Below are 20,100 nucleotides of genomic sequence, written 5' to 3'. Positions count from 1 at the left end.
CTTCCTTTTTATATTACTGAGAACACTTAGTTTTTCTATATTCAAAGAAATGAAATTGCTCAAGTAAAGTTAAATGATGCAGGGTAAGAGTTAGTTTGCCATTTACCCTTTCTTTGCTCTTGTGAGGCAACTATTCTACCTTTTCTTGAGCCCTAGATTACAGAAGTATTTGAAAGCTTAGAAATAATCACTTTTCCCATCCCACTATCCATCTATCAGTGAATTCTTCCTCAAATAAAAGCACAAGTCAGACTGACAGAAAAACTATGTTTCTAGGTATGGCTGTGTGTATGGGGGGATGAGGATATTTCAGTTGGGGATCACTAATGGAATATACCATTTATAACTAAAAGAAGAATATAAGCCTCTTTATTTATTTACGCATAGTGTTTTTAGATGACCAAAATCCCTAGATAGATACATTAATACCTAATCAAAACGTACAATTTCAATAAGCTATTCATAAATGACTGCACACATCTATAAATTACCACATTTATCTCTAATAGCTGAAAATCGTGTGCCTTGGACGACAAACACACACTGATAGTCTGCACTGCAAACTTTGTTTAAAGCACTAAATACGATATCAAGTCCTCTGTCAATGACAGCAGAAGGTTCCAGTGCACTATTTGTTTCATAATCCTGTATTTAGCTGACTCTCTACTTCTCTGCAGCTCAAGTTGCCGGCAAACTGGAACTGGAGCGCGAGAGTCAATCCTTGTTTGGTTAACAAATTCCCCGCAAAATATCCCCCCGAAACCCCCAGGAGCTGTAGTGATGTCATATCCGTTGTCCAGGTCTCCACACCTCTCTCAGCAGTCACTCCCTTTATCTATTCCTTGGGTCAAAACTTTTGAGGTGGGCTGGCTATATAGCCGCGGGGGAGAGGGTAAACTGGGGCGCGCAGGTTGGAGGAGCTTCAGCACCGCGGCCAGCGCCCACTGCAGCCCAACCCACTCTCTTGAGCTCCGGGACTCCTAGCTCTGAGAATGCCTGCGGAATGATCGCCCCCCAGGGCGGCTGCCGCCGCTGCCACTGCTGCTGTTATTGCTACTGCTGCTGCCGCCGCCTCTGCTTCCACTCTGCTCTGACTGGCAGGCAGAAAGTGCAACTGACGAGGGAAAGGTCTCTGCAGTGAGTGGAGTGCCTACATAAAAGAGAGTAAAGAGGGGGCAAAAACCCAGATCAGAATGCGGGCGACGTCCAGCCTTCTCAATCTCCTGCTGCTGTCTTTGCTTGCTGGATTAGACCCTTCCAAGGTATGAACAATATTTTGAGTCTCTTTTGAAATAAACGTGCAATATGTAACAAACCTACCAAAAATGCAAATAAATATGCCAAAATCGACACGAGAGACAGCTCTTTCGGCTACCTTATGGTGCCTGGCGTATCCCCACTGCTTAGAAGATAACAAGGTGAACTACTGGAGGAATAGCTCCTCAAGGTAGAGTCCTACTGAGAGGGGGGAGGGACCAGGAGAAAATAAAATGTGCATGGGCAGCGGGCAATGCGGCTCTCCGGGGAATTTAGCTTATTCCGTGTCCAACTGCTTAATGCTTTCTTTAAGTCGGACGGGTAATTCAAAGGAGTTTGCGGGTGGAAACAATGCAATTTATAAACATGTATCAGGGCATGGTGAACCGTTTCTTTGTTGAAAGCAGGGAAGCGTTTTCCAGCTGATCCTGGTCAATAATACTCCCATCACAGACGTGCTGCGGTTTGTGTCCAAAACATTTGGGATGCTGCTTGTAACACACACGGCAGAGCAGCAGAGCTATACTCTCTGCCATGGCTGAGAGGCGTTGGCGAAAGGAGCTTGTGTTTGCTTCTTTCTTTTCATTAAGAAAATTGTGGGCACTGAGGAAGTTCTGATTACCAGTGTTAAGAAACAGGAGGTGAGAATCTTAACAAACTAAGGAGGGCAATAGGAAGGATGAGTTAGCTCATAAATGTTGAACTCTTGAAAATTATTTAGTACTGGCAATTAAAGTGAACGCTAAACTCCTTTGATAAAAAGACAGGCAAATATGAACAAATATTTTCAACGATGTCTGAGAAAAGTCTTGATGACAAAGTGAGGTAATTTGAAAACCTCAGCATTCTAAGAAAATCATAATGAGAGGGAATAAGAGATAAGCCATCTGGTGAAAAAGAGTAAGAGATACAATGTATTATTTTACTTATTTAACTGGTCAACAGCAATATGACACTATAGGAAGAATGATGCCATGTTGTAAAACTAATAAAAGCTATATTTTGGAATATTATAAAGTTGTTTTTACAGCTTTACATCATGTGTGTAGTGTTGACAAATTAAGTTTCCTTTTATTACTGAATAGAACTAAGATGTAACCAAGCATAATTTAATACTGTGGTTGTGATATTTCTAGGCCTAATATAGTATATAGTTAAAACTTAGAATCATGTCATATATACTTGTAATTATAGCTGTACTTTTTCATATTTAGAGGGAACTGATGAGAATAAACTCATTTTATTTTAAAGCTTTGATTGTACTGGTATTATTGATGTAAAAGCTTCACACTATGTGAATGTCATCTTAATAATCTTAAAATAATATTTTAAAGATGTAACTTTAAAGCATTTTACACTTAAGTAAAAGTGTTGATTTTGCTTTTAAATATTTTTTCTTCCTGACTTTGCACCCTGTAGTGACACATTCTATCCAATGCCACTCCTTTTACATGGTATTGTTTAAAACTTTTAAATACATTCCATTATATATCTCATTTGAGAGTATTCTTGGTAAAACATTTTTTTAAAAGCAAATTTAATCACTAAGTTACTGCAGAAAAAGTCACTTGACTTAAATTGAGTTTTATTTGTCATTCTTTAAAATAAATTCAGAAATGTAGAGCTCCATTAACAATTTTATATATGATTTGATTTGTCTGGTATCTTTGATGCATAAATGTCTTCGCTGCTTGCACCCCTTCCTTTCCAAAATTAAACATATAGATAATTTTCTGTTAAACATAGAGACAAATTTTTAAAATAAGCAATGCACTTTTGGTCAATATAATCTTTTCTAGTTTGGGTGAGTTTATTTGTGTGTATTCAGTGCTATGAAACTTTTTACTTTCTTCAGAATGAGAAAGTAAAAAGTAAAAAAAATCATTTTGGTAAATGTGCATATTTTCCACAAATGAGCTGAAAAATCCAGGGAAGGCATACATTAACTTTTCAAACTATCCTTCTCAGCTTCTACATACTGCAATACAGTGTACAAAGAACAAATGATGATTTTTTTTCAAAAGATGATATTTGTTCTACATCATAGACAACATTACAGAGAATTTTAAAATGTTCAAAACAGGTAATTTTAATGTTGTAAAAAGTTTTAAGACTTTTAGACAAAATACTGCTTAAAAGATGAAGAGACACTGCTTTTGTATTATAGTATATATTTATATTTGTATAGCATATATTTATATTGCCCATCCTCCAAAAAAAATTACAGATGGCATCATTGTGTCCTCAAAATAATTGTCAATTAGGTTATAAATTAAGAATTTTCTAAAATTTTATTTTTATTCTGCTAGTCACTTAAGGGCTTAGATTTTAAAAGTCAGGATTCGTAAAGCAAATTATATCTGGTGAAATTAAAAATCCAATAATATAGTACTATAAAAATACAGTTTTTGGACAAATAAGAAAAGATTTGTGATAAAACTTAAATGAACATAAATGCTAACCAGCTGCTTTTTTACATACTAATACATTAGGAGTGACATATGTCATAATCAAATTTTCAAATTAGTTTAAGTATTATTCTATATTGTTATACTTTCTGTTTATTACAAACATACATATATATATATATACATATCACATTGATAAGCACAAAATGGCAAAATAAAAGAGCTCTTAAAATTGAATGGATTTTTTTTAAGGTATAGGATTTCACATATATCAAATACTGGAAATCTAAATCTTAGAAAGCATCTCTTATATATTAATTTATCTGAAGACAACTGGGTTTTCTAATGCTGAGGTTTTTTTTTTTTTTTTTTTTTTTTTTTTTTTTTTTTTGGTCACTGAAGCTTACAGGTCTTATATGGCATTTTATAAAGTGCTTAAGTATCGCCATCTTATGGTAAGATAAGTTACTTGAAAGTCAATATTGTTTTTAAATTTTTTAAAATGGCCCAAGTTTCATTGTTCATAGGATGAGCTTACTTCCAGCATGTACTTAGTTTCTTTTCTCTCATTTACTGTATCAAAATATTGCCAAGATTGGTATTCTCTTCCCAAAAAGAAAGGCAATTCACAATAATTAATTAATTGTATTTTTGTAGAGACAGATGATCAATTTTTCTTTTAGAAAGTTTATGTAAAATGTTTTCTTAAATTATAATTAGTAAGTTTCCAGTTCTTTTTAGAAAACTCAGATGTATTTCACTGCCTATTTTAAGAGAGTTAATTTCATTTGTAATGGAGTGTTTGAATTACAGACAATATGCCAAATCATTGTTCTGTAAGCAAAATTTCAAACACTGAACGCTTATAGGAATTTAATTATTGCTCAATTTTATAGGGAAAGCACTGTTTCTGTGTAGGGAATTTCTGAGGGTGGCTGCTAGATGGCATCTCTGTGCTTTTAAACTGAAGGCATTGATTTCAGTAATGACCTTGATAGTAGGAGAGTGGACCTCTTTCTGTTGCAGGAAGATTTTTAGTGGACCATTATTTGAACATTGTGGCAAAACAGTAATACCTGTGAATCAGAACCATGAATTTCTCTGCTCTGAACTATAAAGATAGGATGATATAAACATGGCTGTGCAGGTTACAAACACAACATTGACACTGCGCCAGACAGATATTTGGGGAACAGTTAAAAAGAGGTGACATGGCCATATCCACGCATCATTATGCCTGCAAACTTTAAATGAGTCATTATCAGAAAATGCCCTATCAGGGGAATTGTGCTGAGATTGAGGAAATAATTACTATCTTCTTATGTAGAAATATGTTAAAACTTATCTTCATGATACATGCTCGCACTATCCACATAAAATATAACCATGATTCAGCAGTAATCTCCATCACCAAACTGTGCTTTCTGTCCAAGGCAACCCAGGCAATTAGATCTCTTGCCCTAAAAAAGATAATTGCTTTAAAGCCCTATAAGCATGATGAGAAGTAGGAATATTTTAATCATTATATTGTTGACTGTTTTATAGTGTAATATGCCATAACAACCTTCACATTTTGAGATTGCTAAAGAAAATAATCAAAGACTTAATTTGCCTAAGAGTAGCTTTCATACATAAATCGAATTTAAGTTCTTGTTCTTACTACTTTTAAATGAAGTTGAGAAAAAGCAAAAAAGCAAGATAAATAAACTGAGATTACTCTTTGCTTTAAAATTCACCTTAAAAATTTGTCTTTCCTGTTTCTCCTGTGTGCTAGAGACATCCTCTTCATAACAGAATCAACTCAAATTAGAACAGAAAATATGGATTGACATTTGGCAAGGACCTGTAACTATGTACCAGTAAACCCTGATATGGCAAAAACTGAAGAGTTCAAGGCAGCCTGTCTATGTTTTGAAAGAGCAAATAGTTTCTTAATCTCATATGTTGTCATCTTCCTTAAACTAATTAAACTTTTATTTTAGAAGTATTCTCTCTCACTCTTTCTCCTGGCAACTTAAAAAATTCTTGTTGCTTATAACGTTGCAACTATTCTCTTTACAAAGTGGCGTATTGTGATGATCAATGCTTTGTTGGGAGGGAAAGCAGCACAAATGGGGGAAGCATGGGGGGTTCAAGATTCCTTGTTTCTGGACCCTACCTCATCTACTGATGATATACATACATGTGATTTTGGGGAAGCTGTGATTTCAATGTCTATACCTATAGAGTAAAGAGCCTAGATGTTCTGAAAACTTTGTTAAACTCTAGAATGACTCTTTTTAATAATATCTGACCATTTATTCAAAATTAACCAATTCTTTTGTTGAGTCTAGTTGGTAATATCATAATCTTTGTGAGACCTGAGGATGAGCCTCCCTGGATAATATCGTGAAGTTTTCATCTTCTGGGTTTCATTTTTAAAGCCTTAAGGTTTCTACTTTCTGCCTCATTACTCTGCTTCTCTCCTGTATGCAAACACACAATCCATATGCTCAGGCTTCAATCCATTCACCTATCAAATATTGCTTCCCTCAAGAGATCATTCATTAATCTAGTATGTCTGAAAACCAACATGTTTCCTACTTCAGCCATAAGTATTTTATTTAACTGAGAGTTATCTAAGAAAAAGTAAAGTAAAAACTTGTATCCCATATAAAAGGAATTATTAGGTGTATTAAAGAGATGTGAAAAGTATTTGGGAGGACTACGTATAAAAGGTAACTCATATTCTGTTGCTGACTCTTCTAGGCAGGCACATCCTTAAGGATTTTAGACTGGCAATTATTTTTAAAGCCTCAATTTTTGTGTTAAGAGAATGTATAAAGAAAAAAGTGAGACGGGATAAAGCTTCAGCTTAGAAAGTAAGACTTTGCATCTGATTTAAGGAAAGTTATTAAACATCAATTTACTTAAAAGCAAAACAAAACACAACTTAGTTGGCAGTAGTGAAACTAGGGAAAGACACAAAGCTAGACTGTTGTCTTGGAAGGTCAGGTGAAATTAATTACAGTGAATCAATGTGATTATCTGTACATTTCCATATATTTGAGTGAAATTATTTCCTGATAGCATTAAAGTGTTAGGACAATATCAAAGCTATGTAAACACTCATTACCCTTGTTTCGATCTAAAATATGATGTTGAAATGGTGGTCCTTGAACATTTTAGTTCACCTAACACTGGTCATTCATCTACTCAGCCCATCCACCCTTATCCATCAAAAACCATGAGGTATATTTTTAATGAAACTAATGTTATTATGATAATATTTTAAATACAATTTTAAAATTTATACTTTCAAACCAGTGTAAAAGCAGAAGCTGGACATGAAATAAGAATTGGCTGTCAGCTCTAATAGCACAACTTTTCAGTAGTGAGTTAACCTGCCTGAAGCTCAGTTTTCATAATAAAATAATACAATAGCAATTGAGCTTATGCAATTACTTATGGTATTAATATATGTGAAAACTTATTTTAAACCATAAAGTATAGTGCAAATATTCCACTTACATCAATCAACCTATAACCAAATCTAAAGTCTATTGTGGACCATATTTTAAGAACTCATAGTAATAAAAAGGGCTTATCATGTTCCTTCACTCTTGCTGTTTCCTTTTCTCAGCCTTGCAAAAAGTGAATATTGTATAAAGTTATCAGCATAATGTCTCAGAACCAGCCCATAATACTGGTCAAAGCTCCAGTTTAAACTTGCCGCCTTACAAGTTTACATCATAATTATACCCAAAAAGGCACTTTTTACAAGTTTCTTAGGAAAAAATGTAAAACACGAAGAGTAGTTTCATAATATCAAAGACCAAACACATCAAGGAAAGATCTTTTAAACTAATTAGGGAGAAGAGATCACGGAGGGGAAAGATACATTTAAACAAAGAATCTACCAACAGATAGAACTGCTTTTTAGGTCAGTGTGCAAAGTATGGACTTACTATGTCTTTGCAAAGTATGCTAATGAGAAAGTAGTTTAATTCTTCTTGAAGATTAAAAAATAATATTAAAGAGGGAAGGTAAGAAAAAGGATTTTCTCACCTCACTCAATCCCAAAATGTTCAAGGCAGAGGGTCATGGAGAAAAGATCATATTTAGGAACATAATTTCTCAACTCTTTTCTCTTGGATTGCTTTCTGTCCCTCTGCTTATATTGATCTTTCTGCTCTTGTCAGTAGAGATTTCTACAGAGTTTTTCAATAGACCTTGACTCTCAATTAGCTATTGTCATATTTCTGTCGATGTTGCTCATCCAGTAGCAAATCTACCTCAGTAGCTCCTGAGTTAATTTTTTTCTTTTCTGTACTAAACCCATGTAAATAATATGAAGAGTAAAAAACATATAAAAGCAAATATGTAATATCTAGAATAGACTCTACTCAGGAACAACTAGTATTTTTAAAATGTTTAAAAATACTTGCATACCATACCATAATGAGGTTTAATTTATCTTTGTTACCTTCTATAAAATGTTTCAGATTATTTGGGGGAATCTAAAATACAGAAATAGCATAAGACCATCTCTATCTACAGTGCCAAGTAATTTCAATGGCCCTAATAAAAATATTCAGAAATGTTGCTGAAATAATAAAAAACTGAATTTTCCAAAAACATTCATTCTTTTGTGCTTTAAAAACAAGGTGTTGTAAAGCATGTATCACAGAGCTATGCCTTCTGGTATTTTCATACCAAGCCTTCAGAAGTATAAAAATAAGTTTAGAGAGAAGATTGCAGATGCTGTTGTATTCATGGTTTTGCTTCTCCCTGGAAAGCTTTTATCCCTTTTCTCCATATGTCAAAATTTTACCTATATTTTAAGATGCAACTCAAATACCACTTCTTCCATAAATTCTTCCCTGACATTCCTTGCATCCTAAGAGGAGATAATTCTGATAAACTAAGAACTCCTGGAAAAAAATAATCATGTTTTATTTATATTTGTACCATTAGCTACAGGTACTATGTCTGACACAGAATAGTTGTTCATGAACAAAGGTTGAATTGGATTTCCTCCCTATTCCAAAATGCAAAACAATTTCTAATCACTCTCTTTTTTTTGAAATAGTATTTAGTGTACAAATACTACTTTCTTACTTTATTAGTAGTTATTTTATTGTATCTCTCTTACTAAATTGTAAGGTTTTCATTTATTGTATTTCATCCCTTCTAATAAATTATCAGGGCAGGTTTACTGTTTTGGGCACTATCCTTTTCTTTCCTTCTAGCAGCTGGCACAGTTCCTTATCCATGTAAGATATTTAGTAAGTAATTTTTGCATGAAAAAATGAACACATGAAGAATAAATAAGTCAAGGAACATATAATAAACTTTAAATCCTGGGTTAAGTGATGCATGAATATTATCTATGTTTTTGATCCATTTTTCCATGAGGCAGTGAAGTAAGACTGATTTTAAGAAACTTTAGAGACTTAGAACTCTTATGCCAGGTTACTTATCTTGACTTATGCTAAAAATTATGTTTCTTTAGATTTCTTCTTATTAATTCCCAGCACAGCCCACTATCCTCAGTGCTATTTTTGACTTGTGGTACCTCTTTAGATTACTACAACCTTAATACTCTGGTCAATTACTTGTGTTTCCTGATGCTTGGTGGCAGTTAGTACATCCTCTTATTTCTTTAGTTAGTATATCTCTCATTACAAAGTGTCCATTTCATCTGCATGGACTTATAAGTCCAAACATTTTATTAATGTGTACTTGTTGTTTTGACTACTTTTATTTTATGTAAAGGCTTAGCTTTATTTGAAAAATCAGTAAATTACCTATAGTTTTCCATCTCTTTTGAAAGACTGACTTTTTCTTACGATCTAAAATGTTCTGCTAAAATTTTTCTCTTACTATATACACTTATAATGGCACTGTGCCATATAAAGAAAAGCCATATTGCCTCCATTTTTCTACTAGATTATTCTAAGAACACAGCACCACCATTAAGAATATTTTTTAATAATTAAAAACAAATACAGGTATAGTGGAGTCAGATTCAGTCAGAATTACAGATTTGTCTGTAACATCTAAACAGTATCAGAAATTAAATAGTTTGTATGATTAGTTTTGTAGGTTAAAATGCTCTGGAATAAAATGTCAGTAATAAAATTGTTTAAATATTATGAATAAACAGCAATCTAGATAACCCCAAAGGGAGGACATAAATTGAATAGACAATCCTTTTAATTTTTCCAACTAAGTTGAAGGTGATTAAGAAGCATTACCCCGTGATGATTTAAATAATATTACTAGAGGGACCAATTCCAGATGGCAGGATTTCTTCAAATAGAGATTCAGTATTGGAAATGTTGATTCACTAGCACCAAAATGTCACTGGTAAAATATGACTTACAAAAGATGCCATCACTTCTGGAAGTGATCTATGTTTATGGCTGCATAGGGAATTATTTATCTGGAATCAGGACCAACAGTCATTATTTTTACACTTACATATATTTTTTGTCATAACAACATCTTTATACATATTACTGTAGTAAAAATAAACTGAAATATTATCTGGCTCAAGACTCACTAAAGACTTCTTATTATACTTATTATTTATAGATGCTACAGATATATTCTCTTTGTAAGTTGGGTACTAGACACAGAGAATAAAATGACTTTAATTTGATTGATTTTAAAGTACTCAAGGGATATGCAGAAGCTTGTGTACAAAGAGTAATGAAGCTTATGCCAAAGAGATAGCTACTGTAGTACAATGACCACAAACTGAACAGAAGATATTTGAGGGTAAGGAATCAAGTGAATTGAATGAGTTTGTTATTTATTTACTGCACTCCTCATTGATGCCAAAGCTTCATGACTTCCTTGTAGGTCAAAACAAGGTAAGACTCCGTATCTAAATATTTGTTCTAAAACAACAATAAAACAAGATTTTAAGTGATAAAATTATAAATAAGTTTATATGTAGCATGGAGATTAGCACATTCAAATACAGTTAAAAGAAAAACAGTTGAAGAAAGCTACTTGTTTACACATCAGGGATGGTTTAAGTTGTTACAAATGATGGATTCATTTGCCAATATATATTTAAATATCTCTATTAACTTTATTGCTTCCTACACCACACACCCCTTACAAAGAGAATGATTATATTAATTAATCTGAGATCTAGTTACCCTTCTATTACTGCTGGCATTCAATTTTGGAACAAGGTCTTCTTAGTTCAACTAATCTTAATATTTCTTAGAAAGAATAAATAGAAGAAAGGAAGAGGCAAGAAAACATCATTAAGCTCCATTTCCTTTCCTAACTTAAGTCTTAACTTTGCAGAGAAAGAGGAAACAAGCTTGACTGCATTTTGTCTATTTGTACATAATGATATTGGAAAAGACCTTATTTCCCTCTCAAGCGACTCAACCTAAATAATGTTAATTTAGCATACAAAATGTAGATAAAGGAAGAGAGAAATCATACCAAATCAGAGAAAATCATATACTAAGTAGGATATCGAAAAGTTTATAGTATTGTGGAAAGAGTACCAAATTAGGAGTTAGAAAAGCAGGAACCTTACATCAGCTCTGTTATTGTCTAGTTGTATGGCCCTGGGCAAGTCACTAAAGTTTTGTGGTTTCTATTTCCTCATGTACAAGATGAATATGTTGAAACACCAAATGTTCTTATACTTTTTGTAATCATCCTAAAATGGGGCCCATCAATCTCTTAGAAATGTAGTTCGTCATTTTCTGATTAGTTTTTTTTCTACTCTCAAATTGATTAAATTAAAAGTAAAAATGTATATTGCTGTTATTTTGCTGAAAATCAGAATTAAAGTCTTGGAGAGAAATCATTGCAATTCATTGAATACATATAGTGATACACAATAATACAAAAATATGTAAGCTCATTTCAATGTGATTTACTCAATCTATCTTTCAATTAAATTTGTAAAAACTAATGAAAAGGATTCTTTTCATTAGTTTTTACAAATTTAATTGAAAGATAGATGAGTAAATCACATTGTGTTTCTACTATCTTTATCTTACAAAACTTCAAAAAAGAAAGATAGTTAAAATTATAAGAAAATAAAGAGGACCTCTATTTCAAATCTCCATAAACGTCTGGAATCGTCTCTATAACATAACTGATAGATGGTTATCTAGCTTCTGACTATATGTTTCTAATACTGGGGAGTATAACAGTATTCAAGGAATTGAGTTTATTTTTAAACAGAAATAATTATGAGAAAGTTTCTTTTTAAATTGAGTTATACCTTCTAATGATATTTACTTCTACTATGTATGTTTTTTTGGCTAAACATAAGAAAAATAGTATATTGACTATAGTAGACAAAATAATATCCTTCCAGAGATGTCTGCATTCTAATCCTCAAAACCTGTGCCTATGTTAACTTACATGACCAAAGGAAATCGTAGAAGTGACTAAAGTTAGGATCTTGAGATAAAAAGACTATCCTGGATTTTCTGGATAGGCTCATTATAATCAAAATGGTCCTTTTAGATGAAGACTGGAGGCCGAGAATCAGGAAAAGAAGCAAGGATGACGGAAACAGAGATTGTAGAGATACACTTTTAAAATGGAGAAAGGACGCACAAGCCAACAAATGCAGGCTGCCTCTAGAAGCTGGAAAGCCAAAGGAAACTGATTCTTCCAGAGGCCCTTTGGAAAGGAATGCAGCCAGATGACACTTGGATTTTAAGCTCGAAATGCTCTTCAGGTTTTTGTCTGCCGGAACTGTTACAAATTTGTGTTATTCTAAACCATTAGGTTTGTGGTAATTTCTTATGGCAACATTAGAAACTAATACATTGCCTTATAAAATGTATATAATGTATTAGTAATAATTAGTATTTACCTTATTAATGTGTAAAAACAAAACATAATCAGCCAAATAATGCCAGAGTCTATGCTTGTGAATATGAAAACCAGAAAGACCAAAGACATAAATTACAGTGTGGTTTAAATATTATAAAAGAAGATAGATAATATAGAAATGAAAACTTGCCTATTGAAGAAGGTTTTAATTAGATTACACATAGCCCTAATTGAATTACATGATAAGTTTATGTTTTCCCTGATCGACATTTATAATACACAAAATAAATCATTTTGTTGTTGGGTAAAAGTCTGCCTGTAGACTCACCTGCAATCTAAGAACATATTTTTATTTTATTATTATTATTATTATTATTTTGAGACAGAGTCTTGCATTTATCCTTTCGTTGCCCAGGCTAGAGTGCAGTGGCGCCATCTTGGCTCACTGCAACCTCTGCCTCCCAAGCTCAAACAATTCTGTGCCTCAGCCTCCTGAGTAGCTGGGATTAAAAGGGTGCAGCACTACACTCAGATAATTTTTGTAATTTTTGTAGAGACTCAGTTTTGACATGTTGCCCAGGCTGGCCTCAAACTCCTGACCTCAAGTGATCTACCTGCCTTGGTCTCCCAAGGTGCTGGGATTACAGGTGTGAGCCACTAGGCCCGGCCTAAGAATTTCATTTTCTTGCCATCATAGGCTTTTTAAAAGCACTTGATGAAAAATTATTTATATTGGTTTTATAATCTACCTTTTTTGGCAGTGAAAATACAAATAAGCAGGCTACCTGTGATTGAATTCAATGATGAGTCTGATTCCATCTTTTCCTTCTTCATCGATATCATCAGTCAAAATGTGATATACCAAAGGCACTGGCAAGTCTTCCAATGAAAGCAATTTTGTTTAGAAAACCATTGCATGTTTCATAAAGAACAGTCAAATAAATGATGATTGCTTAGTGACATCTTTTAAAACCTAACCAGGATTGCCTCTTTCACGTGCAATTGAAGAAAAAAAATTGTGCTGTTGAGTTAGCTTATTTATTTATAAATAATTGAGAATTGCTTTTAGCTTTAAGAAAATTTATAAAGAAAATTATTAAAGAAGAATATAATTAGTTCAGATATTAAAGATTCTCAATGATCTAAATTATCACATGGGATAGACTGGACTATTGGAATTTATGTGGTAAGTAATTTTTCAATAAATACTTGTAACTGGTGCTATTTTAAAAGTTGGACATAAAATATTTTTTAAAAATACAGTTTCTACCCTGGAGGACCCAAAGATATTTATTAATAATTATAGTACTGCATGACATGTCTCACAGCAGAAACCTGTGTAAGACACAAGGAGAGAATATGGCAGGGTAGCGGGGGGACCTGTAGCAGAATGGGGATAGGAGAAAGTTCCCTGGGGACAGGAATGCTTAAAGAAAGGCTAACTAGCCAGTGAAGAATGAAAAGATACTCTAGTAAATGGCAACAGCATGTATGAGGTCAAAGAGATACACAAGCCTGTGAAGCTAAAGAGATTTTCTACATGACTTGAGTTTTTCTTATCACTAATTATGTAAGATGCAAAAGAGGCTGATGCAGATGTAAGAGAAAGAGAGCTACTGGTGGCATTAAAATGATAAAAAAATATAGCTATCCAAATATTTCATGACTGAACCTGTACCAGATTAAAAATATTTCTGGAATTTAGTTATCTTAACTCCAAACAACAGGTGAAAGATCAAACTAAAAAAAAAAAACACACAATTTAGTTGTACTATTTCAGGTTCTCCACACACTATTTGTGTGTGTGTGTGTGTGTGTGTGTGTGTGCATGTGGAGAGACAAAGAAAGACAGAGAGTAAGACTCATTATAAAAAAAATTGGCTCACATGATTATGTAGGCTGGTTAGTCCCAAATCTGCATTTAGCAAGCTGGAGATCAAGGAAAGAATGTAGTTCTAGTCAGATGTTCTGAAAGATGAAGAACCAAGAAGTTCCTGCTCAAACATTAATGCAGGAGAAATGGATACCCAAGCTCAAAAGCAGGCAGGAAGGGGCAGTTCTCTTCTGCTCAGGCTTTTTGTTCTGTGCTGGCCTGTACCAGATTGGAAGAGGCCTACCCACACTAGGGAAGTTAATTTACCAATTCAAATTTTAATCTCCTTTGGAAGCACCCTCACATACACATGCAAAATATTCTTTGTTCAAATATCTGGGCACTCTATGGCCCGGTCAAGTTGACACATAAAATTAACCATCACAGTATTAATATACAAAAAAAAAATCTATATAGCTATGTATCTAAGTGTCTCTATATTATCTATCTTTATCTTTCTATTTCTCTCTGTGTTTACCTACCTAGCTAGCCATGGGACCATCTATTTATTTTAACAATCTAAACAAAAATAACTGAGAAGGATTCCAATGCATATCTTCCCTCAAAGGCTCTACGATTTCACTGCAATTGTCTTGAAATTATGCTGATTGGGCCCCATGATGATCAGTAAGTGAAGATTCTTTGCACTGTAGATTGCATCACCATCACCATACATTAATATTGGTCAATTATTTAAGTTATTATAAATTCTTTTATAACTAGTTTGTTGTTGGGGAGGTTTCCCCCAAATAAAGAATCTTCTACTATAGATGATTCTGGCTTGATTAAACTGGACTTCAGTGTAGCATAACCTAAAACATTTTAGTAATGTTGATTTCAGAGTCTAATGACCAGTGTTTTTTCAGAGTTTATTCATCTTGGGGTAAGAGTAATTCTTTTACTCATATCTTTCTTATTTTTCCATTTCCTTCCTTTCTTCTTCCCTTCTTTCCTTCCTTTTTTTCCTTCTTCATATCCTTTCTTTTGTTTTTTTATTCATTCTATAAATACAACAAAACTCTATCATAATGCTAAAATTGAGGCAAATGTTCAAATCATGTGAAATGGGTTGGTATGTTATAGAAAAAAGAAATGACCAAAGTAAGCCTGCTATAGAAGTTTGATAGTGGTTTAAATCACCAATTACGTAACAACTGCATTACCAGGGATTTATGGTCGAAATTTTTCAATGTATTTTCAGAATGCCCGCCATGTACTTGTATCTAGGATCTAAGGATACAGCAGTGACCAACGAGATGCAAATTTCTGCCCTAAAGCTTAGAGCATAGTTGAGAAGAAATAATAAACAAACTAACAAGCAAAATGTGTATAAGATAGTAATCCATCACATGGAGGGAGAACAAAACAGATGAGTAAGAAACAGTGGCATATTCTAGTGTAAGGACAGATGATGGGAACAGGCCTCACAGTACATGCAATACTTGAGCAAAGATTTGAAGAAGGTGGAGAAGTGTTTTGTAGGTATTTGAGAGAAACTGTTCCAAGCAGAGACACTTTTAAATATAAATTCAATAAAACAAGAGCCTATGTGGAATGTTTGGAAAAAGGTAAGAAGGATAGTGAACTTCAGCTAGAAGGACCAAGAATGAGACCAGCAGGAAGTGAGATCAGTGACTTAGGAGAAGGCTAGATCACGTGGATCATTGTGGGTGGTTTTAAGAATTCTGAGTGAGATGGAAAGATACTGAGTGAGTTTGGAGCACAGATGTGGCATGACATGATTTATGTCTTAACCATTTTACCTTCTGTGGGAAAAAATCGCTTTTGGTGGTAAGGGAAGGAGTTGAGAGAGCAGGTGGTATAAAATAACTAGGTTAATGTTGACGTTAGCTAACAGGGAAGAGTCATGGATGACTCCAATTTTTTTAGCTTGAGCAACTGGAAGGAAATATGTTTCTTAAGATGGGAAACATTGGTAGATGAGACAGAAGATGCGGAGTTTGATTTTGAACATGTAAGTTTGAAATGTTTATTAGACATCCAAGTGGAACTGTGGAATAGGCAGCTGCTATTTGAAGTTCAGAGGAGATGTCTGAATGGAATAGATCATTTTGAGAATCATTAATGTGCAGACGGTATTTAAGCCCATGAAACTGGAGAATTCTGAGGAGTTTTGCTGTAAAAGAAATGGGAAATTTAAAGTATACCTAGAGGAGAATATGGTATCAGACATGTTTGTTTTTGTGGATGTATAAAATGGAAGAAATAACACTGTACTATGATCCTGATTGGAATGATACATGAGAGATTTATTTTAAATGAGAATGCAGAGATTTCCTTTAGGGGAACAGGTGGGAAGGCAAAGTATATGATACAAATGCTGAGTGTGTGGGAGCACACGGAAGCTCTCTTGTAATTGCTTTCATTTTCTCGGTGAAATAGGAACCGTGGTCAGCAGCTGAGAGGGAGGATGAGTTATCTGCAGGGAGAAGAAAAGAATAATGTCCTGAAAACTGCAATTAGGAGCAAGGAAGACAGCTTTTCACACTGCCAGGCTCAGTGATAGAGAAGTGTAGCAAAGGGCTTGGGAGTTCTTTAGGGGAAGCTTTGTGTTCAGAGGAGAATCAGATTTCAGTAAAAGTTAAGAGGTGAAAAATATTTTCAGAGAAATGAGCAGACATAAGGAAATGTCACTAATGATTTATTGTGAATTTCTCACTTGTTGCAGTCTGCACTAAATCAATAATGAATCTTTCATATACATTGAAAGAAAAGCCTGAGTTTTTCCCAGGAACTGGTTATTTTTTTTTTTCACTGACCCTATGAAAAGGTTTAGTCAGCCCAGTTCTCTTCTGATGTGGAAAATGCATGAAGCCATAAACTAGTTGGAGGGCATTCAACACAAATTATAATAGAAAGTGGGAGGATGTATTACTCCCTTCTCTCTCACTCTGGGCCAGATTTACCCTTGGTGGCTGTATTCATCCATTCTCACACTGCTGTGAAGAAATACCTGAGACTGAGTAATTTATAAAGGAAATAGGTTTAATTGACTCACAGTTCTTCATTGCTGGGGAGGCCTCAGGAAACTTACAATCATGGCAAAAGGCAAAGGAGAAGCAGGCACCTTCTTCACAAGGTGGCAGGACCAAGTGAGTGCAGGCAGGGGAAATGCCAGCTGCTTATAAAACCATCATCAGATCTCATGAAAACTCACTCACTATCATGAAAACAGCATGGGGGAAACCACTTGCATGATCCAATTACCTCTACCTGGTCCCACCCTTGACACATGGAGATTATGGGGATTACAATTTGAGGTGAGATTTGGGTGGGGACACATCCAAAGCATATCATTCTACCCCAGCCCCTCCCAAATCTCACCTCTTTTCAAATTTCAAAACCAATCATGCCTTCCCAACAGTTCTCAAAAGTCTTAGCACATTCCAGCATTAACTCAAAAGTCCACAGTCCAAATTCTCATCTAAGACAAGGCCCTTCTGCCTATGAGCATAAAAATCAAAAGCAAGTTAGTTACTTCCTAGATACATAAGAGTACAGGCATTGGATAAATGCTCTCATTCCAAATGGGAGAAATTGGCCCAAACAATAGGGCTACAGGCCCCATGCAAGTCTGAAATCCAAAAGGGTGGTCATTAAACCTTAACTTCCAAAATAATCTCCTTTGACTCCATGTCTCATATCCCAGTCATGCTAATGCAAGATGTGGGCTCCTATGGCCTTGGGAAGCTCCGCCTCTGTGGCTTTGCAGGGTACAGCCTCACTCCCACCCGTTTTCACAGGTTGGCATTGAATGCCTGCAGCTCTTCCAGGTGCACAGTACAAGCTGTCAATGGATCTACCATTCTAGGGTCTGAAGGATGGTGATCCTCCTCTCACAGCTCCACAAGGTAGCACCCCAGTAGAGAGTCTGTGTGAGGGGCTGCAACCCCACATTTTCCTTCTACACTGCTCTAGTAGAGGTTCTCCATGAGGGTTTCATTCCTGCAGCAAACTTCTTCCTAGACATCCAGGCATTTCCATGCTTCTTAGGAAATCATTCTGCATTGATGCCGAAGCCTCAGGAAACTTACAGTCAAGGTGGAAGGCAAAGGAGAAGCAGGCATCTTTTTCACCAGGTGGGAGGATGAAGTGAGTGAAAGCCAGGGAAATGCCAGAAGCTTATAAAATCATCAGATCTCATGAGAACTTACTCATTCTCACGAGAACAGCACGGGAGAAACTGCCCCCACGATCCAATTACCTCCACTTGGTCTCACCTTTGAAATGTGGGGATTGTGGGAATTACAATTCAAGGTGAAACTGAGGTGAGGACACAGAGTCAAACCCTGTCAATGGTCATATTGTACTCAAGGGAAGACTCGTCCATTAAGTGATAGAGGTGGATATGATGTAACAATGAAAGAAAGACAGAGTAAATAGCAGGTGGGACTGTATGTTTTAACAACATTGAGTGAAAACCCCAATTTCCTTGGAACATCTTTGAAGCAGTGTAAAAATTAACCCATGTCTAAGACAATGTATTATTTCTTCCCCCACATCCCCCCCCAAAAAACACATACAGAAGAACAGGATTTACTTTCGTTCCTTCCAAAAATTCTAAGACCAAGAATAAAATCTAATTTCAACGTACCACGTTAATGGAAATAAATTTGTCATTTGTTATATTTAGCAATTTATTTCTGTTCTGGCATATGCCTAAGGAGACATGGATCACATATGGCTCTTAATCTATTATACAATGTATTTCTAATTACCCAACAAATATAAAAGAAGAAAAATGTTAACTTTGGTTTTATGTGACTAAGGCAAGGAAAAAAAAGATCTATGTGACATTCTTCCCATTTGCCTCGCTATAGGATGATATTATAATAGAATGAAAGGAGTGCATAAGGTACTGCAATGTTTTTGAGCTATAAATCTGAAAATGAACAAATTAAAGTGCCTGTCTGTATGTGTGAGCATATATATGTTTGGTGTAAAAGAGTGAGAGTTTGATCTAGTAACTGCTCAAGAGTAAAACCTCAATGATCAAAACTAATTACATTAATTCTAGAAAAAGAAGTGAACAGCATAAATTCGGGAATTCTTTTAAATGGACTTTATTATTTCCAAATCACATGATAACCTAAGATAACCCTACAAATTTTATTTGAGCTGTTGCCTTATACAGATTTTTAGAACTCATTGAAAAATTAAACGAGATGACTTTCAAATTATCCTATCAATTAAAGAAACATAGATTATTTAAAATTATTTTTTCATATAATTTAAAGTCCTACTGAAAATTTCATTTACCCTAAGAAAGCTCACACCTTTTCTTCTCTGAATCTGATCTGTAATCTTCGTTATATTAAAGATTATAGCAATTATTACATGGCTAAAATGATACAAAAGTATAATAAATGCTTCTTCTTGTTTGAAATTGCAATAAACAACTTGTCTCTCTTAAAGCATGTTAATTTTCTCCAAATCACACATTTCTCCATAATACAATAGGGAAAATAATTCCTCCCTCTAAAGACTGCATAAACATTAAATCACATAACATTTTGAACTGAATCCACTGCCTGGCATTTAGCAAATGCAAGATAAACAGCAATATATTTTTCAAAAAATATTGCTCATGCTATATGTTCTACTTTGTAACTAATGTACGAAATCTGTATCCTGATGTTACTCATTCAGTTCATCTTATTCAACACATGATTTCATTATATGTTATGAGACAGAAACAAAGTATAAACACATTATTTTTCATAAACTCTC

General features: G+C 34.4%; 1 protein-coding gene across 1 annotated transcript in view; it reads left to right on the top strand.

Annotated features, from left to right (window-relative positions):
* The first annotated feature begins 677 nt into the window (after positions 1 to 677).
* Positions 678 to 20,100, top strand: part of OLFM3 (olfactomedin 3) — a 204,939-nt gene continuing 185,516 nt past the window's right edge. Inside the window, exon 1 of the mRNA XM_012466450.3 lies at positions 678 to 1,262. Within this exon, the coding sequence (XP_012321873.1) occupies positions 1,194 to 1,262 (69 nt within the window). The 5' untranslated portion in view covers positions 678 to 1,193. The remainder of the gene's footprint in view (positions 1,263 to 20,100) is intronic.

The sequence above is a fragment of the Aotus nancymaae genome, unplaced genomic scaffold (genome assembly GCF_030222135.1).
Source record: "Aotus nancymaae isolate 86718 unplaced genomic scaffold, 86718_ANA_hifiasm-v0.15.2.pri h1tg000117l, whole genome shotgun sequence".
Classification (NCBI taxonomy): domain Eukaryota; kingdom Metazoa; phylum Chordata; class Mammalia; order Primates; family Aotidae; genus Aotus; species Aotus nancymaae.
Note: the sequence above shows the minus strand (reverse complement) of the source record. Positions and strands in the feature narration are given on the sequence as shown.